This window comes from Schistocerca nitens, chromosome 2 (assembly GCF_023898315.1).
Source record: "Schistocerca nitens isolate TAMUIC-IGC-003100 chromosome 2, iqSchNite1.1, whole genome shotgun sequence".
Lineage (NCBI taxonomy): Eukaryota > Metazoa > Arthropoda > Insecta > Orthoptera > Acrididae > Schistocerca > Schistocerca nitens.
Window position 1 is genome coordinate 749432429 of NC_064615.1, and position 22415 is coordinate 749454843.

The 22415-nt window shown below is 44.9% G+C and overlaps 1 protein-coding gene across 1 annotated transcript in view; it reads left to right on the forward strand.

The window, feature by feature from the left end:
- Positions 1–22415, forward strand: part of LOC126236978 (ras-like GTP-binding protein Rho1) — a 323883-nt gene that overhangs the window by 237582 nt on the left and 63886 nt on the right. Inside the window, exon 2 of the mRNA XM_049946696.1 lies at positions 9320–9407. Within this exon, the coding sequence (XP_049802653.1) occupies positions 9320–9407 (88 nt within the window). The remainder of the gene's footprint in view (positions 1–9319; positions 9408–22415) is intronic.

Sequence of the window (22415 nt, forward strand, 5' to 3'; positions counted from 1 at the left end):
GAAGGTTGAACTCGTAAACAGAACTAACATATAGCGAGTCACTGCAGCACTTCCAGTTCCGCTGCTCGGCCGGCCCCAATGCGGCTGCCACGCTCACACCACTTGCCGACGCGACTTCCGCGATCTTCCGGCGTCGCTCCGCCCAGGCCCGCTCGTCTCTGTCTACCCGAGACCCCCTCTCAGCAACCGAGCGAGGTGGCGCAGTGGTTAGACACTGGACTCGCATTCGGGAGGACGACGGTTCAATCCCGCGTCCGGCCATCCTGATTTAGGTTTTCCGTGATTTCCCTAAATCGCTCCAGGCAAATGCCGGGATGGTTCCTTTCAAAGGGCACGGCCGACTTCCTTCCCCGTCCTTCCCTAATCCGATGAGACCGATGACCTCGCTGTCTGGTCTCCTTCCCCCGAAACAACCAACCAACCAACCCCCTCTCAGCTTCCCGCACGGAATCCCAGAGGGCGCACCAACCCGCGCACCGCAAAGCGAATCGAAAGAGATCGAACACACTACACCGGAACAATCAAATCGCAGGAGCACACGGCACAATAAGCCCAGGATGGTTTTCCATGAAGGGGAACAAAACGGGGCTTAGGACGTTATCGACGTATCGCTGTGCTGTATTGGTGACATGACATTAAAAGGGGCTTGTCATAAAATGAAATGGCATCCCAGACCATCACTCCTGGCTGTAGGGCCATATGGCGGGTGCCAGTCAGGCTGATACCCACAACTGTTCGGTGCGTCTCCAGAAACGTCTTCGCTGATCATCGGGACTCAGTTTGAAGTGGGACTCGTCAATGAAGACAACTGTACTACAGTGAATGAGATTACAGCCCGAAGACGTCTCTGGAGATGCCCTGGACAGTGGTGGGATGTCAATCAAACTTTCGCCTTTCATATGGCTCGATAACCAGGAGTGATGGTCGGGTTTACCATTTCTTTTTGTAGCAGGACCGCTTTGTTTATCATCCACTACATCCTTATAGCATAGCGGTACGTCGATGGTATTTTACGCCCCATTTTGTAACCCTTCATGGCAAGCCGTTCTGGGCTTATACTTCAGCACGATAATTCTCGCCTGCATATGGCGACAGTTTCTGCTCCTTGTCTTCGTCACTGTTAAATCCTATTGCCAAGTGCCAGAGATGGACCGACGCGTTATTTACTTGCTCAGTTTGTGAAGCTCTTTCTCTTGAATAAATCATCCAATTTTTCTGAAATTGTGATCATCTGTTTGATGGTACACCTACATCACATCTACCGATTTCCGTCACACTCGCATACTTCTTTTGTGGTGCGTGTCTATTTTTCTTTTTTGGAATTTATTTAGTTTACTTGTACTCTCTAATTTCCATCGTCCAGTTATGCTTCCAAATATTCAGGGATTTTATTTGCTGGTCTCACCTGCGCCATTTTCTTCATAGACATGTTGCAACCTCCCAACAGTTTATTCCGTAGCCTCGCAATATTAACGGGACTCATATATAATCATTCAGTAATTAACTGACTGTAAATCTAAACTGGTAAATCTAGACGTCAGCAATGCTGGGTCATGGCCCTGAAAAGTCGTTCTGAATAAACTGAAGATTCTTACCTCAATAGTGTCGCCGGATAACGCGTATACGGGGTGAGTCACTTAACCGCTGGATATATTTCGTAAACCACATCAAATACTGAAGAATCGATTCCACAGACCGAACGTGAGGAGAGGGGCTAGTGTAATTGGTTAATACAAACCATAAAAAAATGCACGGAAGTATGTTTTTAACACAAAGCGACGTTTTTTTAAATGGAACCCCGTTACTTTTGTTAGCACATCTGAACATATAAACAAATACGTAATCAGTGCCGTTTGTTGCATTGTAAAATGTTAATTACATCCGGAGATATTGTAACCTAAACTTGACGCTTGAGTACCACTCCTCCGCTGTTCGATCGTGTGTATCGGAGAGCACCGAATTACGTAGGGATCCAAAGGGAACGGTGATGGACCTTAGGTACAGAAGAGACTGGAACAGCACATTACGTCCACATGCTAACACCTTTTTATTGGTCTTTCTCACTGACGCACATGTACATTACCATGAGGGGTGAGGTACACGTACACACGTGGTTTCCGTTTTCAATTACGGAGTGGAATAGAGTGTGTCCCCACATGTCAGGCCAATAGATGTTCAATGTGGTGGCCATCATTTGCTGCACACAATTGCAATCTCTGGCGTAATGAATGTCGTACACGCCGCAGTACATCTGGTGTAATGTCGCCGCAGGCTGCCACAATACGTTGTTTCATATCCTCTGGGGTTGTAGGCACATCACGGTACACATTCTCCTTTAACGTACCCCACAGAAAGAAGTCCAGAGGTGTAAGATCAGGAGAACGGGCTGGCCAATTTATGCATCCTCCACGTCATATGAAACGCCCGTCGAACATCCTGTCAAGGGTCAGCCTAGAGTTAATTGCGGAATGTGCAGGTACACCGTCATGCTGATACCACATACGTCGACGCGTTTCCAGTGGGACATTTTCGAGCAACGTTGGCAGATCATTCTGTAGAAACGCGATGTATGTTGCAGCTGTTTGGGCCCCTGCAATGAAGTGAGGACCAATGAGATGGTCGCCAATGATTCCGCACCATACATTTACAGTCCACGGTCGCTGTCGCTCTACCGGTCTGAGCCAGCGAGGATTGTCCACGGACCAGTAATGCATGTTCCGTAGATTCACTGCCCCGTGGTTTGTGAAACCCGCTTCATCGGTAAACAGGTAGAACTGCAACGCATTCTCTGTTAATGCCCATTGACAGAATTGCACTCGATGATTAAAGTCATCACCATGTAATTGCTGATGTAGCGACACATGAAACGGGTGAAAGCGGTGACGATGCAGTATGCGCATGACTACTTTGACTCAGTCCACCGGCTCTCGCAATGTCCCGTGTACTCATGTGTGGGTTCATGGCAACAGCAGCTAACACACCAACTGCACCCGCTTCTCCTATGACGGGCCTGTTACGGACCCGTTTGCGTGCTACGACCATACCTGTTGCATACAGTTGGCGGTAGATGTTTTGCAATGTGCGGCACGTTGGATGCTCTCTGTCCGGGTACCGTTCTGCATACACCCTGCAGGCTTCAGCTGCATTTCGTCGACACTCGCCATAGATGAGTATCATCTCCGCCTTTTCAGAGTTCGAATACACCATGGTCACAGTTCCTACAACACTACACTACCACAGACGTCTGGTAACACGGTGTACTACAGTTGGTCTGCGTGCGGAGACGAATGCAGAATAACAATAGCAGCAAGCGCTACATGCGGACACTGCGACAGCTAGACGAAAACACAACAGTGCACTACAGCCACACTCGTAAACACGGTCGTCATCGTAAACATGTCCCAGCAGATGCTGCTCGCCGACCGCGGCCCGTGTTTGTTACAACACGCAACTGAACGTCGGAGGTTTCAAGCGTCAACTTTAGGTTACAATATCTCCGGATGTAATTAACATTTTACAGTGCAACAAACGGCACTGATTACGTATTTGTTTATATGTTCAGATGTGCTAACAAAACTAACGTGGTTCCATTTAAAAAAACGTAGGTTTGTGTTAAAAAATATAGTTCCGTGCATTTTAGTATGGTTTGTATTAAACAATTACACTAGCCCCTCTCCTCACGTTCGGTCTGTGGAATCGGTTCGTCAGTATTTGATGTGGCTTACGAAATATATCCAGCGGTAACGTTAGGTGACTCACCCTGTATATCTGCTCCTATAAGAGATTTTTCTGGCACAGCCCAGTGCAATGCTGGCCGCTAGATTTGTTATGTATAAAAAAAAACTGATTTTTCTTTAGGATAATCGGAATGACCATGGGTAGGAGAAATTAGTAAAATCTTTAAATTCAGATGAATGATTGTCAAAAGCTATCGTTATAAGAAAGATTTTTATTCAACGATTTTTAAAAACATTTACATGGGACTTGATGTAGCAATAGAACAAAATCAGTTGTTGCAAATTACCTATGCGCACGGCAATAAATAATAATAATCTTTGCTTTTACCTTATACTACATCGTTCTCCACGACCGGCCTTGGCAATTCCAAACATGACACAAGTGCTCTCTGTGAGCTATACAACTAGACAACGGCTCTCTAAGAGCGACCTGACCCAACCGCTCGACTGCGAGCTACTACCACTACTGCTGCCGACATTGCTCTCTGGTCTGCGATTCTATTGTAATACACATTTCGCAGGCACTGCGTGATCAATCCACCGAAGTTACATCTGCTCGAGTGCGCTAGCAATAAATTCCTTAGTGATGGACCTCTTACAATGTAGAATCATATTCTATACATTGAACCGTATTTATCTGCAAGTTCCGCTCATTTATTTATTTAGTTGCTAAAGATCAAACGTGATAACTTGTGAGTAAGGGTAAGAAATGAAAACCCAATGACGATAGCTAAACATTGCTCCAACTTTTTCGCTTAAGACAAGTAACAGTTTCCTGGTAATACATAGCTTCAGGAACCCCTGAATAATCTTCGGGGCTAAGGTTTCATTTGCTGCTGCAGGAGAAATCAATGAAGGCTTCGAAGATGCATACTAATATTCCCCGACGGTGGTTATATTTGCTAATACTGTAAGAACATCAGCACTTTTTCTATGATCGCTGTCTAAGACACAACAGTCACTCCACGAAAGAAGTAAATACTAAACGGGAAAGCCTGCTTTCTGAGGCCAAATAACTGTGCTGGGTGTAGTATTCACGAAATAAAGAAGGCTCCCAACATAAAAATAGCGGGAAGCGAACCCCTTGCTCTCGCTGTATCGGTGAGGTGAGCTTGTATGCCGTAATTGTCTTCTCACAGGGCATTATTAAACTAATACGTAAATAATGTTAGTAACGCGATGAGCAGCAATTAACAAACTTTTATTGAGATAATATGACACAAAAATACTGAACTTTTTTTGTAATGACAAGGTCTGACATTAATGTAAAAGTTCTGAAAACTGGTCCTAACGCAACTCAGTGAACGATGACTAACTAATCTAAATGTTGTTCGGCCAGGATTACCGTCAGCAACAGCTTCTAAGTTCAGGCTGTTAATAGGCATAAACTGTCATACTGACTGTGCCATCCTCACTCGTTGACTGCTGCTGGCTGACAACTGCGGCAACTGCAGCAACTGTTTGACAACTGCGCAAAGTGCCGAGTGAAGCTGTGTGTCCGCTTACGTCTGTAATCTACGGAAGAATGTTTGTCTCCGAACTATTTGATGGATGAAGGAAGTCGTCTCTGGTATCAGCGGCCTCTATGGCGTCAGACAGAACTTCCACCGGGTGGATCGGACGACTACTAAAGGCCAATTCACACTCATCGTCACACCACCTCACATCACGTCACGGAACGTCGGTTTCGTCACGTTACATCAAAACATACCACAATGTATTTCAAACGACAGCATTCACACAGACCGTCAAGTCACGTCACACCAAGATTTGTCGGTAAGGAAGTTTTGATGGTGTCGTCGTCTGCTAACATCGGAATACAACGTATGTTCGTCGTGTTCACTGATATTATTGTAAGGGACTTTGTGCTTTTGTATCTTCTTAAACTTTAGTCTTGTTATTTTGCTTTGTTTTCGTGACAAATTGCAAATGTTCCATGACAACTTGGATACTTTTGAATATTTTCCCAAAAGCGAGATCAGGTATGTGAAAGTTTCACAATAACAAAACAGAGCTGACGCCTATACTCTACATAAATAATAACGTAAGGTGATAAAGCAGATTTCATTAAATACCATTTTAAGAGAAAACGTCAGTTCTAATGAAGGAGAAAAATACAGCTTTTTATGACGTTATTAGTTGCATAGGGGAAAACATAATGAATAAGGTAAATAGACTCTATTTATTCCCTTGTAAATAGTTTTGATGTGTTTATATATATATTTTTTCACAGGGAAATGGATGTCAATGTTTTAAATTTTGGTTTCGCTTCTCACCAGTTTACCACACAAAACTGATGAAGGGCATATTTTATGAAGTTTGCTTTGGCCATTAATAAACTTTAGCTTTGTTTATTTCCGCAAGTTTGACATTGTACTCCGACTTCTTGTATCACGGATGGTAACTCATAACTTTCAAAAAATGGTTCAAATGGCTCTGAGAACTATGGGACTTAACATCTACGGTCATCAGTCCCCTAGAACTTAGAACTACTTAAACCTAACTAACAGTATACAGAAATACTTTCACAGCACCTATGTGGCAGTACTTTGTTTATACAGCCATGCCACTTGGAGGCGCTGCAATAGCGAAGTTGCAGAAAATCTCTCCGACTTTTGTGACTCATATTCAGACTCTGGCAATACGATAGTTACGGCCCACACTTTGCCTCCGCGAGTAGCTGCACCTTCATTACAATACAGGACATCACACAACACCCAGTCATCACGAGGCAGAGAAAATCCCTGACCCCGCCGGGAATCGAACCCGGGAACCCGGGCGTGGGAAGCGAGAACGCTACCGCACGACCACGAGCTGCGGACTAACTCATAACTTTACTTTCATCATTCGGTACTAGGCTAAACGAATGGAATTGACATGACGTGACGTGAGTATCTAGTATGAATCGGCCTTAAATCGTTTCGTGGAAGCATTACGATGCTCCTGTTAAGTATACGCTCTCAAGAAGACCGCGCCCGCTGATCATCGCCCATTTCGTTCAGATTTGTAGTGTATCTAGGGCTTGGTCAGAAATGAAAGTCACAAAAGTGGGAGCTACAGGCCAAGCGTTAAGGAAAAGAAGCATTTATGGCGTAGGTCGAGCTAAATATGACCCATTTGTCTTACTTATTGTTTCAGGGCACCGCTAGGTTCAGCAGGAAGAGTACAAAAGAGAACGTGAGTCGGGCGTTCGAGTTCCTATGTGGGAATTCTTTTTTCTTCACTTTTGTCCATTTTTACGAGATTGCACTGCAAATGAACCAAACTAGTGCTCCGTTTATTGCATTTGTTAATATCTTTTTTTAAAAAAAGAATGAATAGCACAGGTAAGGTAAAATTTGGGGACTCAAATAAATTTCCTGTAGAAGGTTATAAGGCACACTGTAAGACTTCGCATATACACTGAAGCACTAAAGAAACTGATATATAGGCATGCGTATTCCAATACAGAGGTATGTAAAAAGGCAGAATACGGCGCTGCACATGGCAACGCCTGTATAAGGCAATAAGTGTCTGGCGCAGTTGATAGAGCGGTTACTGCTACTACAATGGCAGGTTATCAAGATTTAAGTGAGTTTGAACGTGCTGTTATAGTCGGCACACAAGTGATGCGGCAGATCATCTCCGAGGGAACGATTAAATGGGGATTTTCCCGTACGACCATTTCACGAGTGTACCGCGAATATCAGGAATCCGGTAAAACATCAAATTCCCGACATCGCTGCGGGAGAAAAAGATCCTGCAAGAAATGGACCAACGACGACCGAAGAGAACCGTTTAACGTGACAGAAGAGTAATCCATCCGCAAATTGCTGCAGATTTCAGTGGTCGGACATCAACAAGTGTCAGCGTACGAACCATTCAACGAAACATCATCCACATGGGTTTTCGGAGCCGAAGGCCCACTCGTGTACCCTTGATGACTGCACGACACAAAGCTTAACGCCCTGCTCGGGCCTGTAACACCTACATTGGATTGTTGACGGCTGGAAACATGTTGTTTCGTCGGAAGACTCTCGTTTCAAATTGTATCAAGCGGATGGACGTTTACGGGTATGGAGACAACCTCATGAATCCATGAACCCTGCATGTCAGCAAGGGACTGTACAAGCTTTTGGAGACTCTGTAATAGTATGCACCTGGAGTGATGTGGGGCCCCTCATACGTGTAGATACCACACTGACAGGTAATACGTACGTAAGCATTCTATATGATCACCTGTGTATGCATTCATGTCCATAGTGCATTCCGACGTAGTTGGGCAACGCCAGCAGGACAGTGCGACACCCCACTCGTCCAGAATTGCTACAGAGTGGCTCCAGACATACTCTTCAGGGTTTGAACACTCCAGCTGGCCACCAAACACCTGCGACAGGAACATTATTGAGCATATCTGGGATGCCTTGCAACGTACTGTTCAGAAGATTTATAAACAGCCCTGCAGGATTCATGCTCTCAGTTCCCTCCAGCACTACTTCAGACATTTGTGGAGTCCATGTCACGTCGTGTTGCGGCACATCTCCGTGCTGGCGTGGGCCGTACACGATATTTGACAGGTGTACCAGTTTCTTTGGCTCTTCAGTGTAAAACTGGATTCCTTTATTATTTTACAGTTGATGACTGACACGTAAAAACAAGAGAACTTATTGTTTGCGTACATTTGCCAAGGGCTGCTCGAATGGGAAATGAGACAAACGAAAGTCTTGTACACTCTACGTGCGGTCTCTTCTTGGAAAGCTATTTGCACAGTCCCCGTGGGTGCTGTTACTACACTCATCTCTTGGTAACTATTTGCCATTTTCTTTTGCCTTTCCTTGTCAGCCCTTTTACGAAGGTATTAATAAAAACAGTATACTGAGCGTTACTTCGGCTTATTGAAATGGCTCTGAGCACTATGGTACTTAACTGCTGAGGTCATCAGTCCCCTAGAACTTAGAACTACTTAAACCTAACTAACCTAAGGACATCACACACATCCATGCCCGAGGCAGGATTCGAACCTGCGACCGTAGCTGTCGCATGGTTCCAGACTGTAGCGCCTAGAACCGCTCGGCCACTCCGGCCGGCCTCGGCTTATTCGCAGTGTGAGTAACGCAAGAACTGAAAATAAAAATAAAAAAATAATTCTCTCATAGGGATCATTCTGTAACGTTCCGTATTCTTTCCACTGTGCAAGCGCTGCCTTGGAAGTACATTATCACAAATGGTTGATGCCTCACACGAGTCGTGCCAAATAGACTTTTTTTTCCAAAGCACTTTGCATTCTGGAGCTCCTACTTCTCTCACTTTTAGCTCTAGCCAATCCCTGCTTATCGGTAATTTGGATGAAATCGGTGTTGGTGAGTAGGCGCTGCTCTATTGTCAGATAACTACGTGGAGCCACGGTGGAGACAATTCTGTTGTTTGGCACCCCGTGTGCGTATAGCTGTGTTCCGTAGCTGGCGGAGCACGCAGCACGCAGCACTAAGCATCATGTGAGCCTACGACAGCTAGATAATTTACAGTACAACGGTCTCAATTTTCAGAGTGCAGACGGTGAAGAGGTCGGAGCTGTGGCTGCAGCGAGCGTTCTCTTGTTGCAGGTGTACACGCCGACTGGCTTCGAAAAGTACGCGTCGACGTACAACGTGGCGGACTACCGGATCCGCTTCGCCGTCTGGGACACGTCTGGTGAGTGCTCATGCGCGGCGCGCCACCTGCACAAAGCGCGCTGCCAGCCTGCCGACTGCCCGCCTTTCACAGCCGCGCCGCAGCCGCCTTCCCGGTCGTCGCTAAGTAGGCGTGGCGCGCGGGGCGCGGGCGCGCCCTCATTGTGGCCCGAGATTACTTGTTACGGAGCGCGGCCCAGGTGTGTGCACATGAAAGCGCTCTTAGAAACGATGCCCCGTCTCACCTGCCTGCTGCGCTATTCATGAATCGCCTCCACGTAAAGGATGAGCGTGGAAGCCAGACACATCAGAACAGCGATCGATCCGGGCAGAAAGGGAGACAGAAGTCGGCGAGGACTGTCACCAAACCAACAGAACATCCTCTGGAAAGATGAATCAAGAAGATGCGGATGGTTATGGCAAGAAGCCAGGAACCATGGTAAAATACATGTAGAACAAGGGTTTCGTAAGCACATACTAGAATATCCTTAGGTTACTTCGAACGAATCTGTCTAGAACGAAATTTTCACTCTATAGCGGAGTATATTTTTAAAGAGTTATTTCCCTTCAAAATCACTCCAGACGTATAATGTAAAATATTTAACACTTTTGACTTTCCAGAGATTGAACAACAATGCTTCTCTCCGCCCATTTGCACGTTATACATCGCTGCGTTCGTCAGTCCGAAGTCTGGTTTTGAAGCGGCTCCCCACGATTGTCTGTGTTGCGCAAGCCTCTTCTCTGCATTAATCCTGTATTACCACACTCTCGTAAAATTTAGGATTGCAGTCGGTATCTCTCCGTGTTTCTCCCCCCCCCTCCCCCCCCCCCCCCAATCTGGACACATTAGTGACACGTGCTCATGAATACCTTCATGGAATAGCGGTTTGCCGGCACTGATGCCTTTGTCGTGAATATTACGAATGTTTGCTAATGGTGTGCCTGTTTTCTAATAGTCGCCATGCTCGTTTAGAATTTCTCAGTGTCGCAACGTACGTGAAATATCAGGCAGTCACAATTGGGAGGGCGTTAGGTTATACACAACTTGCCATTAAAATTGCTACACCAAGAAGAAATGCAGATGATAAACGGGTATTCATTGGACAAATAAATTATACTACAACTGATATGTAATCACATTTTCAAGCAATTTGGGTGCATAGATCCTGAGAAATCAGTACCCAGAAATACCACCTCTGGCCGTAATAACGGCCTTGATACGCCTGGACATGGAGTCAAACAGAGCTTGGATGGCGTGTACAGGTACAGCTGCCCACGCACCTTCAACACGATACCACAGTTCATCAAGAGTAGTGACTGGCGTATTGTGACGAGCCAGTTGCTAAGCCACCATTGACCAGACGTTTTCAGTTGGTGAGAGATCTGGAGAATGTGCTGACTAGGGCAGCAGTCGAATATTTTCTGTATCCAGAAAGGCCCGTACAGAACCTGCAACATGCGGTCGTGCATTATCCTGTTGAAATGTAAGGTTTCGCAGGGATCGAATGAAGGGTAGAGCCACGGATCGTAACATATCTGAAATGTAACGTCTACTGTTCAAAGTGCCGTCAGTGCGAACAAGACCTGTAACAAGTGGCACCCCATACCATCACGCTGGGCAATAACCCAGTACGGCGATGACGAATACACGCTTCCAATGTGCGTTCACCACGAGGTCGCGAAACATGGATGCGACCATCATGATGCTGTAAACAGATCCTGGATTCATCTGAAAAAATGACGTTTTGCCATTCGTGCACCCAGGTTCGTCGTTCAGTACATCATCGCAGGCGCTCCTGTCTGCGATGCAGTGTCAAGGGTAACTGCAGCCATGGTCTCCGAGCTGATAGTCCATGCTGCTGCAACCGTCGTCGAACTGTTCGTGCAGTTGGTTGTTGTCTTGAAAACGTCCCCATCTGTTGACTCAGGGATCGAGACATGGCTGCACGACCGTTACAGCCATGCGGATAATATGACTGTCATCTCGACTGCTAATGATACGAGGCCGTTGCGATCCAGCACGGCGTTCCGTATTACCCTCCTGAACCCACCGATTCCATATTCTGCTAACAGTCATTGGATCTCGACCAACGCGAGCAGCAATGTCACGATACGATAAACCGCAATCGCGATAGGCTACAATCCGACCTTTATCAACGTCGGAAACGTGGTGGTACGCATTTCTCCTCCTTACACGAGGCATCACAACAACGTTTCACCGGGCAACGCCGGTCAACTTCTGTTTGTGTATAAGAAATCAGTTGGAAACTCTCCTCATGTCAGCACGTTGTAGGTGTCGCCACCGGCGCCAACCTTGTGTGAATGCTCTGAAAAGCTAATCTTTGCATATCACAGCATCTTCTTCCTGCCGGTTAAATTTCGCGTGTGTAGCACGTCATCTTCATAGTGTAGCAATTTTAGTGGCCAGTAGTGTACCACATTGGTCCTCATCAGTGCTAATATTGTCTTTTGCTGCTAAAATTAGCACAATGTGGGTGGTCTTGAATTTGATTTTGACACTGATACACTGGGTGATTAGCTATAAGGAGCTGATAAAGACACAATGGCAAATTTAGTGAAGAGGGAGATTTTCTTCAGCAAGTTAATGTTGTGTGTACAGATGACAGTGATGTAGACCCAGGCGCTGAAATGGCAAATGACGACTCGGTTGAAGAATCTCGGGGTGACCGTCGAAGAAAGCAGAAGACTCTCTGCTCATTTTGTGGATACATACTCTTGGAGTCATAATAATTATAGTAATGTGTAACTAGGGCATACCGTAGATTACGACTTCTTTTCCCATAATACTTGGAGCAGTCAAATTGTTATTATAGAATATGAAAAAGGGCATTTTGCACCTATTTTGTATGTAGCCTACCAATGGAGATCTAATAATTGACTAGCAGATAACATAAAAATTGTGACTTCCTTTGAATAAAATCTGGAGTAGTAAAATTTGCAGTGTTTTAATAGTAACGTAACATTCACCTCCCCCCCCCCCCCCACCACCACCAGTGTTCTGAGGTTAATATTACAACCTGCATTCACTTGAGCCTGCTTATCATAATAAAGTCTTGGTCACTATTTACTCTTTTTTACCCTCTACACTTTCCTCCAGTGACACATTCATTATTTATTGAATTCTCATGGCGTGTTATATCAACCTACCCCTTCTTTTAGTCAGGTTGTGGCATAAATTTCTTTTTCTCCCGAACGAATCCCCACCTCTTCAGCAGCTACCCGATCCGCTCAACTAATCTTCAGCATTCTTCTGTATCACCATATTTCAAAAGCTTCAATTCTCTTTTTCTCTGTGACGCTTATCGTCCGTGTGTCATATCGATATAAATCTACAATCATACATATATTTTCAGAAACAACAGCCCAAAATTTATATTTATATTAGATGCTAACATGTCTTTTTTCTTACTACGGTAATTATGCATTTTATATAGTATTTAGTTGTATCATTATAAAATTTTTGCTCCCCAAATAGAAAAGCATCCATCTACAACCCATTTCCCAATATGATTCCGTCATCATCGTGTGATTTAATTCGACTGCGTTCCATTACCCCTGCTTAACTTTTGTAGATGATCACCTGACAATATCTCTCCAAGACACTACCCATTTCCGTTGTTGATCTTCCAAGAACTTTATTGTCTCTGGGAGAATTACGTTGCCCTAAGCACATCAGAAAGTTTTTATTTCTTCTCGAAGATCTTTAATTCCCTTACCAGATATCCCCTTATTTTGCTGGACTGTTCGCTCAGTATACAGATTGAATAACTATCAAATACTGCATCCCTTTCCTGTCCTTCTCTTCCAACTGCAGTATGGTTTCTGTACAAGCTGTAGATAACCTTTCGTTCCCCGCATTTCATCTCTGCTACCTACATAAGATCATACAGGTAACTCTGTTCTACATTATTAAAACTTTCCGTAAATCTACATTAGCCATAAATGCACGTTTCTCTTTTTCCAATCTATCTATATCATGTCTCATATTCAGCACTGCCTCGTATTTTCCTGCATTTTTCCGTAATCAAAACTGATCTTCTGCAACGTTGGCGTTTTCCAGTCTTTCATTACTTCTGTGAAATAATATGTATTAGTGTATTACAACCATGAGTTACTGAAATGACTCACTTGTCGGCATCTGACTTCTTTTGTACTGGTATGAGGCGGTTTCAAATTCAGTCCTCTGCAAGTCACCCTGTATTTCACTTCAAGCATCTGTCTATTGCAACTACCCTATATACAACAATAACACCCATCGACAGCCTCATTCGATTCCGACGTTATCCGATAGATCGTTTTGAACAGTAGGAGACCTGTAATACACTCGGAGTGTGTGTGAATTAATTTTCACATCCGACACTTCTTCCTCTTCTAAAGGAAAAAAAAAGAAGAAACAAAAACGCATTACGGAAGTCAATAACCACTGTTTCAAAATGTGCAGCTTTGTCTATTGCTTCCTGTATCTGATGGACGACCAGAAAAGGGGGGCGTTTCACAGGGTTGCTGTTTGCGTAACCAGTGTGTTTTCGTAAAAAGTGGGTTTCGTAAGCTACTTCTCACGAATTATTGGGGCACATAGATCATTGTTAGAAATGGAAAACAAGATTTACTTTAAAAATTGTACTCTGGATGCGAAAAACTGCGCAAACACAACAAAGGCCTATTTAGAGCCATTACCTTGAATCGGAGATAACTGAAAATACCGGATGGTTATAACAGATTAAAGTGCAGCTGTTCACAGAAGTCAAGTGTGGGTTGTAATTATCGTATGGCAGTAAAACGTGGTAGAATTTCTAATGTCGAAACGATTTACGCTGGAAAGAAATAGTTCCAATTGTGATCGCTAGTTGCCAATGTGACGCTGTCAATGATTTTATTATTAACAGCTGCTTTCACAGTTGGTTCAATATGAGCAGTGGAGGCGGTGACGGGATGCTGCATCCGTAAAACGATTTGATCAACAGATACTTGCAACAAAAAAATGTTCAAATATGTGTGAAATCTTATGGGACTTAACTGCTAAGGTCATCAGTCCGTAATTTTACACACTACTTATCCTAAATTATCCTACGGACTAACACACAGACCCACGCCCGAAGGAGGACTCGAACCTCCGCCGGAACCAGCCGCACAGTCCATGACTGCAGCGCCTTAGACCGCTCAGCTAATCCCGCTTGCAACATTTCCGGTGGAAGCTGAGCAACTTTTTTCTTTATACTGGCCTTCTGATCAGGTAGAGACCGAAAGTATCCAGGTAAACGCGTTCTGGTAGTTATTCTCAGAGCCAAAGGTCACATGGATTCAGATTAGGTGATCTTACAGGCTATGCATCTCGATAAACCCTTGACATAACGCGCTCGTGAAGGTTGAGTTAACCAGGTCTGTCACTGGGTGAGCGACATGAGGCGTTGCCCCCATCTTGCATGAAGACAGTGGTTGCCACACATCTGCACTCTTCCGAGGCAGGAGTCACGCTGTACAACTAGATACTGGTAACGTCCAGCCGTCGTGGTACACCTGACAGGACTTCTGGGTGTAATCTCTTCAAAGAAGAACGGACCGAGGGTAAAGATGCTTGCGAATAATCACTACAGAACCACTTACGGCGATTGCAGTGGCTCTTTGTACACAAGACGCGATTCAGCACTACTCCAAATTTGGGGCACTGCACTGTGTATTGTAAAATGTGTCTCATCACTCCATGGAACACTGCCTTGTCATGTTTCATCAGTTTCGATCCGTGCCGGGAACCGAAGAGCAAATTCAAAACGTTGCTGCGGATCACGAGGTTTCAGTTGCTGCACCGTATGGATCTTGTACTGATACTGGTGTAATATAGCCCACAGAACTTTACGTACTGTTGATCATGGAACGGACAATTCTCGTGACACTGCACGAGCACCAGCACTACCCAGGGCACGTGCTGTATGGTCAGTTACAAGAACAGCTACGTCGTCAGTGACTTCCACCGGCGTAGAAAGTCTTCCTTCTCCAGTTTCCACAAAGCTCAGGCGTGTTTTCGAATTTAATTAACCAACTAAACTAAACTCCTTCCGAACAGGCCTCGGAACACCCTAGCGGTACTGACCGACCGCCGTGTCACCCTCACTCTATAGGCGTCACTGGATTCGGATATGGAGGGGCGTGAGGGCAGAATACCACTCTACCTGCCGTTGTCAGTTTTCGTGACCGGAGCCGCTACTTCTCACGTAGTCCCTCAATTTGCCTCATAAGGGCTGAGTGCACCCGACTTGCCAACAGCGCTAGGCAGACCGGGTGGTCACGCAAGTGCAATCCAGCGCTTATCTTCGGTGATCTGACGAGAACCGATGTTACCACTATGGCAAGGCCGTTGGCTTCGAATTCAGTCATCATCTTCCTTGAACCATTTAATGGCATCATACATCGGGCCTCTGCTCAGGCCTCTCAGTTGGTGACACTCTCTCAATGCACTACTGTAATCGGTGCCGTTCACGTAAAACAGTTTCACTTACAACGCACGGTCTCTCTTCTCGATAGCCTTACTGTCCTCTTACGTAATGGCTTGTCAAACGACAGCGTGGCTGTCGTACCGTCTTCCAAACGGTGTACAGCGCCAGATTTGCACCTGCTGGCCAAAATTGGAACTAAGGTTTTCCAGCGTAAATAGCTTCCACATTAACGCATTAGCATGTGTCAAGTTTCGTTGCCGTACGATGATTACAGCCCACACTGTATCTCTATGAGTAGCCGCAGTTTAATTGTAACCACTCTGCACAGTTCGAGAAGAGAGATGTCTCAGTTCTAATCAGTCGTAACCACACGGTTCTTGGCATTACTAAATATCTTTCACATTTGGTACAACTCTCAGGCAGATATTGTCATGTAATGATTGTGTTACGTGCCTTTCAACATAAAGGGCCCTCATACACGTTCTTTGTGCGAAAAAATACGAAAAAAGCGAACAAAATGGACGTTTCTTCTGCAGAGCCAATGTACCGTCGTCTGCTGCGCCTTAATGACGTACAGAGGACGTCCACATCTGCTTTTTTACGACACTGTGCGGCAAAAAAGGCACAAATCTGAGCACTTCCCTGTCTATTCTAAGTGTGCGCGGTTAATTCAGAATGTCTGCTATGCCAAGAAACAACGGACTCTGATGGGTACAGCAGGAGCTACCGTATCGTTTCCTCAGGCACACGTTGCTCTTTGTACCAAAGTCAACAGCCACGAAAAAAATCGATTCCAAAATAAATGGGAAGCACGCCATAACTTTTAACCATTTTCTTGAACGTATACGAGGGTTGCAACTCAAATAGTAGCAACTACTTATTCACAACCGATACAAAAGAGATATTTGCACCTGTTACTGTCCTTCAGAGTAGTCACCAGCGTTGTGTAGAACCCTTTGCCAGCGATGTGGAAGGCGTAGTATACCGTTAGCAGAGCTTGTTCTGTTGATCGTGCGAATGTAACGGTGTACTGCCTGTCGAATCTCTAGAACAGTTCTGAAGCGAATGCCACCGTCAAAGCACAATATTACTGTTCGTTTTTGGAGCATCACCTGCGACCAGCTTTGCGAAAAAAGCGGCGACGCTTTCTGCGCAACCCACCAATCATTTTTCACGACAATGCACGGGCGCATACAGCGCAAGCTGTGGCTGGTCTGTTCTGTCGATGGGACTGGGAAGTACTGTACCATCCACCATGCTCCCTGGACTTAAGTCCTTGTGACTTTGATTTGATTCCGAAGATGAAGGAACCACTCGGGGCATTCGCTTCAGAACTGTTCCAGAGATTCGACGGAACAAGCTCTGCTAACGGTATACTACGTCTTCCACATCGCTGGCAACGGGTTCTACACAACGCTGGTGACTACTCTGAAGGACAGTGAGAGCTGCAAACATGTAACTTAAATGAAGTTCCAACCCTCGTATATCGTTTTGTCAATTACCAAAGCTAACAATTTAATCCTTAATACGTAAACAGAATCACAGAGAATCGCTCTATACCCGACTATCCCCAACACACTCATGTGAACAGCGTTCCCTCAGCATCCACTAGCCGCACCCCCGACTAGAAGCAGTGCGCCGCGCCATGTACTGAGTCGTTATAATTAACGTGTATCTACTCACACATGTCCAGTGTCGGCTGTAATTGTCGTATGGCAGCGAAACTTGGTATATATTCTAATGCGTTAATGCGGAACCGATGTACACTGGAAAACATTGGTTGAAATGTTGGCCACCAGGTGCAAATCTGGCCCCGTGACTGCAAAAAAGACGTATAGATACGTTTGCAAATGCAGTGGATTAGGAACGGGACGTGGGAAGAAAAGGTCAAACAAGTGAGAAAGGCATAACGTTGATTTTATTATTACCGCCGCTAATACAGTTTGTTCAATACGAACAAAAGAGGTGTCGACGAGGTGCTTTACAGCGCTAGATTAGCACCTGGTGGCCAAAATTGGAATTAATTTTTTCCAGGGAAAATCGGTTCCGCATTAACGCATTAGAATACCTACGAAGTTTCGCTGCCATATGATAACTACAGCCCACAAGGGATCTCTGTGTGTATCTGCCCATTAATTTATTATAGTCACGTAGCATCATAATGCATCACTCCATAAATTCTTCTTCCAGTGCTCTAAACGCCAATAACTGCTGTGCTTGTTTCACTGTTTCACTCTAAGCGACGCTGAACATTTATTGTTGACATAAGTGGATTTTAGACAGTAACACAACAATTTAACAGGAGATTATCAGGTTAGCTTGTACTCATTAAATAGGCTGCAAAGATCAGAACGTGCAGCAATAACGTTGATTGGGACAGCGGCTATAATTATGGAAGTGCATGGAAACGGGTTCTTGATGTTGAGGTACTACAGAGAAATTTGCGAAATTATCTACGTTCCAATGACGTCAGTGGACTCGCAGGCATCGACACGATCTCCGTTAGCAGAGATTTAATTACATGTATTCAGTAAATTGAATAAAGAGACACTAGTGTCGTCAGATATTAGAACTGTTGCTAAAGTTTAGAAGAATAGTCGGTCATGCACCCAGTACAAAGGTTAATCGTGGCAGGGACGCGCAGTGGCATACATTTACTGTAAGGAAAGTTCTTAAGTAATTGGAACTGCTACACAATACGCACAACATAAATAATTGGGCTATAGATAGATAAATGCTAAATCAAAGGTGTGATAGGTGTCCAGAGGGCAACGTGGGAAGCCTTCAGTCACAACCGTAGATGACTATAGTCGAAAGTCTTTCACAAAACCCAAGCAAATTGTGGTCGTATATGAAGGGTCTGGATTGGATTGGATTGGATTGTTTGGGGGAAGGGACCAAACAGCGAGGTCATCGGTGTCATCGGATTAGGGAAGGAAGGGGAAGGAAGTCGGCCGCGCTCTTTCAAAGGAACCATCCCCGCATTTGCCTGGAGTGATTTAGGGAAATCACGGAAAACATAAATCAGGATGGCCGGACGCGGGATTGAGCCGTCGTCCTCCCGAATGCGAGTCTAGTGTGCTAACCACTGCGCCACCTCGCTCGGTGATGAAGGGTCTGAGCGATGTCCAGAGTCTCACGGATTTCACAGGAACTGAAACTGAGGGTACTAAAGCGAAAGCAGTAATTCTGAACTCGGGTTTCAAATGACCCATTACAAAGAAGAATGAAGGGTATCGTCACACCTAAATTATCGTACCTGAGCAAATATGTGTAATACAGCAATTCTAGGATTAATTATCACTTTTCAGCGGAGTGTGTGCTGATTTGAAACGTACCCGGCTAGTTAAAATGTAACTAGTATGTCGGACTGGAACTCGAACGTGGAACCTTCGCCTTTCGCCAGCAAGTGCTCAACCGACTAATCTATCCAGACACAACTCATGTCCAATGCTGTTGATAATATTTCACTTGTAGAATGTTAGAGCGTATTCTGAGCTCAAATGTAAAGATGTTATTCTAAAACAATGATCACCTCCGTACCAACCAGCATGCATTCCGAAAACACAACAATCTGAAAACCATTGATCAAGGCAGTCAGCTAGGTGCAGTATTTTGTGACTTCTGCAAGGCAATTGCCTGAGTACCACACTTGCACTTGTTACCGAAAGTATGCACCACATAGAATGGGTGTTTGGCTTCGCGCTGGTTCATAGTTTTCTAGGGTGTCTTTCTGAGGGCTGCCATGCCAAATTCTGTCCAACTGACGTGTTCTATCGTCAAAATCCCGGGCTTATCGGAGACCCGTGCCCATAATCTCAATACGTTCTCAAGAGATTCGCCGACCTAGTTGGCCACGGTAGGGGTTGAAAAGCACGAAAACACAGTGAAAACTATCGCCGTATGCAGGCGGGCATTATCTAACTGGAATGTAAGCCAGGATGGCCTGCCATGAAGGGCCACAAAGTGAGGCGTAGTATATCGTCGACGTACCGATGTGCTGCAAGGATGCCGCGGATGACAACCTAAGGGTTACTGCTATGGAAAGAAATGGCACTGCAGCCCATCACACTTGGTTGTCAGGCCGTACGCCGGCGACACTAAGGTTGGTATTCCATTGCTGTCCGGAACGCTTCCAGACACGTCTTCACTTGCCATCGGGACTCAGCTCGAAGTGGGACTCATCAATGAAAATTCAGTTCCACTCAGGCCTCGATGACCAGCGAAGATTTGTCTGCAGATGCCCCAGAGAGAGGTGGGCTACCAACTGAACTGTCACGTGCCGTACGGCCTGACAGCCAGGAGTGATGGTCTGGGGCGCCATTTCATTTCATAGCAGGACACCTTTGATTGTCATCTGCAGCACACTTACAGCCTAGTGGTATGTCACGGATATGCTACAACCCGTTTTGATACTGTTTGTGGCAAACTATCCTGGCCTTACATTTCAACAAGATAATGCATTTCCACACACGGCATGAGTGTCTTGTCTTCGTGCTTGCCAAACACTACCTTTGTCAGCAAGGTGGCTGGATCTCTCTCCAACTCACAATGTTTTGAGCTTTATGGTTAGGATCTTCCAACCAGCTCGGGGTTTCCGACATAACGCTCAAAACGGTTCAAATGGCTCTGAGCACTGAGGGACTTAACTGCTGAGGTCATCAGTCCCCTAGAACTTGTTGTTGTTGTTGTGGTCTTCAGTCCTGAGACTGGTTTGATGCAGCTCTCCATGCTACTCTATCCTGTGCAAGCTTCTTCATCTCCCAGTACCTACTGCAACCTACATCCTTCTGAATCTGCTTAGTGTATTCATCTCTTGGTCTCCCTCTACGATTTTTACCCTCCACGCTGCCCTCCAATGCTAAATTTGTGATCCCTTGATGCCTCAAAACATGTCCTACCAACCGATCCCTTCTTCTAGTCAAGTTGTGCCACAAACTTCTCTTCTCCCCAATCCTATTCAATACCTCCTCATTAGTTACGTGATCTACCCACCTTATCTTCAGCATTCTTCTGTAGCACCACATTTCGAAAGCTTCTATTCTCTTCTTGTCCAAACTGGTTATCGTCCATGTTTCACTTCCATACATGGCTACACTCCATACAAATACTTTCAGAAACGACTTCCTGACACTTAAATCTATACTCGATGTTAACAAATTTCTCTTCTTCAGAAACGCTTTCCTTGCCATTGCCAGTCTACATTTTATATCCTCTCTACTTCGACCATCATCAGTTATTTTACTCCCTAAATAGCAAAACTCCTTTACTACTTTAAGTGTCTCATTTCCTAATCTAATCCCCTCAGCATCACCCGATTTAATTTGACTACATTCCATTATCCTCGTTTTGTTTTTGTTGATGTTCATCTTATATCCTCCTTTCAAGACACTGTCCATACCGTTCAACTGCTCTTCCAAGTCCTTTGCTGTCTCTGACAGAATTACAATGTCATCGGCGAACCTCAAAGTTTTTACTTCTTCTCCATGAATTTTAATACCTACTCCGAATTTTTCTTTTGTTTCCTTTACTGCTTGCTCAATATACAGATTGAATAACATCGGGGAGAGGCTACAACCCTGTCTCACTCCTTTCCCAACCACTGCTTCCCTTTCATGTCCCTCAACTCTTATAACTGCCATCTGGTTTCTGTACAAATTGCAAATAGCCTTTCGCTCCCTGTATTTTACCCCTGCCACCTTCAGAATTTGAAAGAGAGTATTCCAGTTAACGTTGTCAAAAGCTTTCTCTAAGTCTACAAATGCTAGAAACGTAGGTTTGCCTTTTCTTAATCTTTCTTCTAAGATAAGTCGTACGGTTAGTATTGCCTCACGTGTTCCAACATTTCTACGGAATCCAAACTGATCTTCCCCGAGGTCCGCTTCTACCAGTTTTTCCATTCGTCCGTAAAGAATTCGCGTTAGTATTTTGCAGCTGTGACTTATTAAACTGATAGTTCGGTAATTTTCACATCTGTCAACACCTGCTTTCTTTTGTATTGGAATTATTATATTCTTCTTGAAGTCTGTGGGTATTTCGCCTGTCTCATACATCTTGCTCACCAGATGGTAGAGTTTTGTCATGACTGGCTCTCCCAAGGCCATCAGTAGTTCTAATGGAATGTTGTCTACTCCCGGGGCCTTGTTTCGACCCAGGTCTTTCAGTGCTCTGTCAAACTCTTCACGCAGTATCTTATCTCCTATTTCATCTTCATCTACATCCTCTTCCATTTCCATAATACTGTCCTCAAGTACATCGCCCTTGTATAAACCCTCTATATACTCCTTCCACCTTTCTGCCTTCCCTTCTTTGCTTAGAACTGGGTTACCATCTGAGCTCTTGATATTCATACAAGTGGTTCTCTTCTCTCCAAAGGTCTCTTTAATTTTCCTGTAGGCAGTATCTATCTTACCCCTAGTGAGACAAGCCTCTACATCCTTACATTTGTCCTCTAGCCATCCCTGCTTAGCCATTTTGCACTTTCTGTCGATCTCATTTTTGAGACGTTTGTATTCCCTTTTGCCTGCTTCATTTACTGCATTTTTATATTTTCTCCTTTCATCAATTAAATTCAGTAT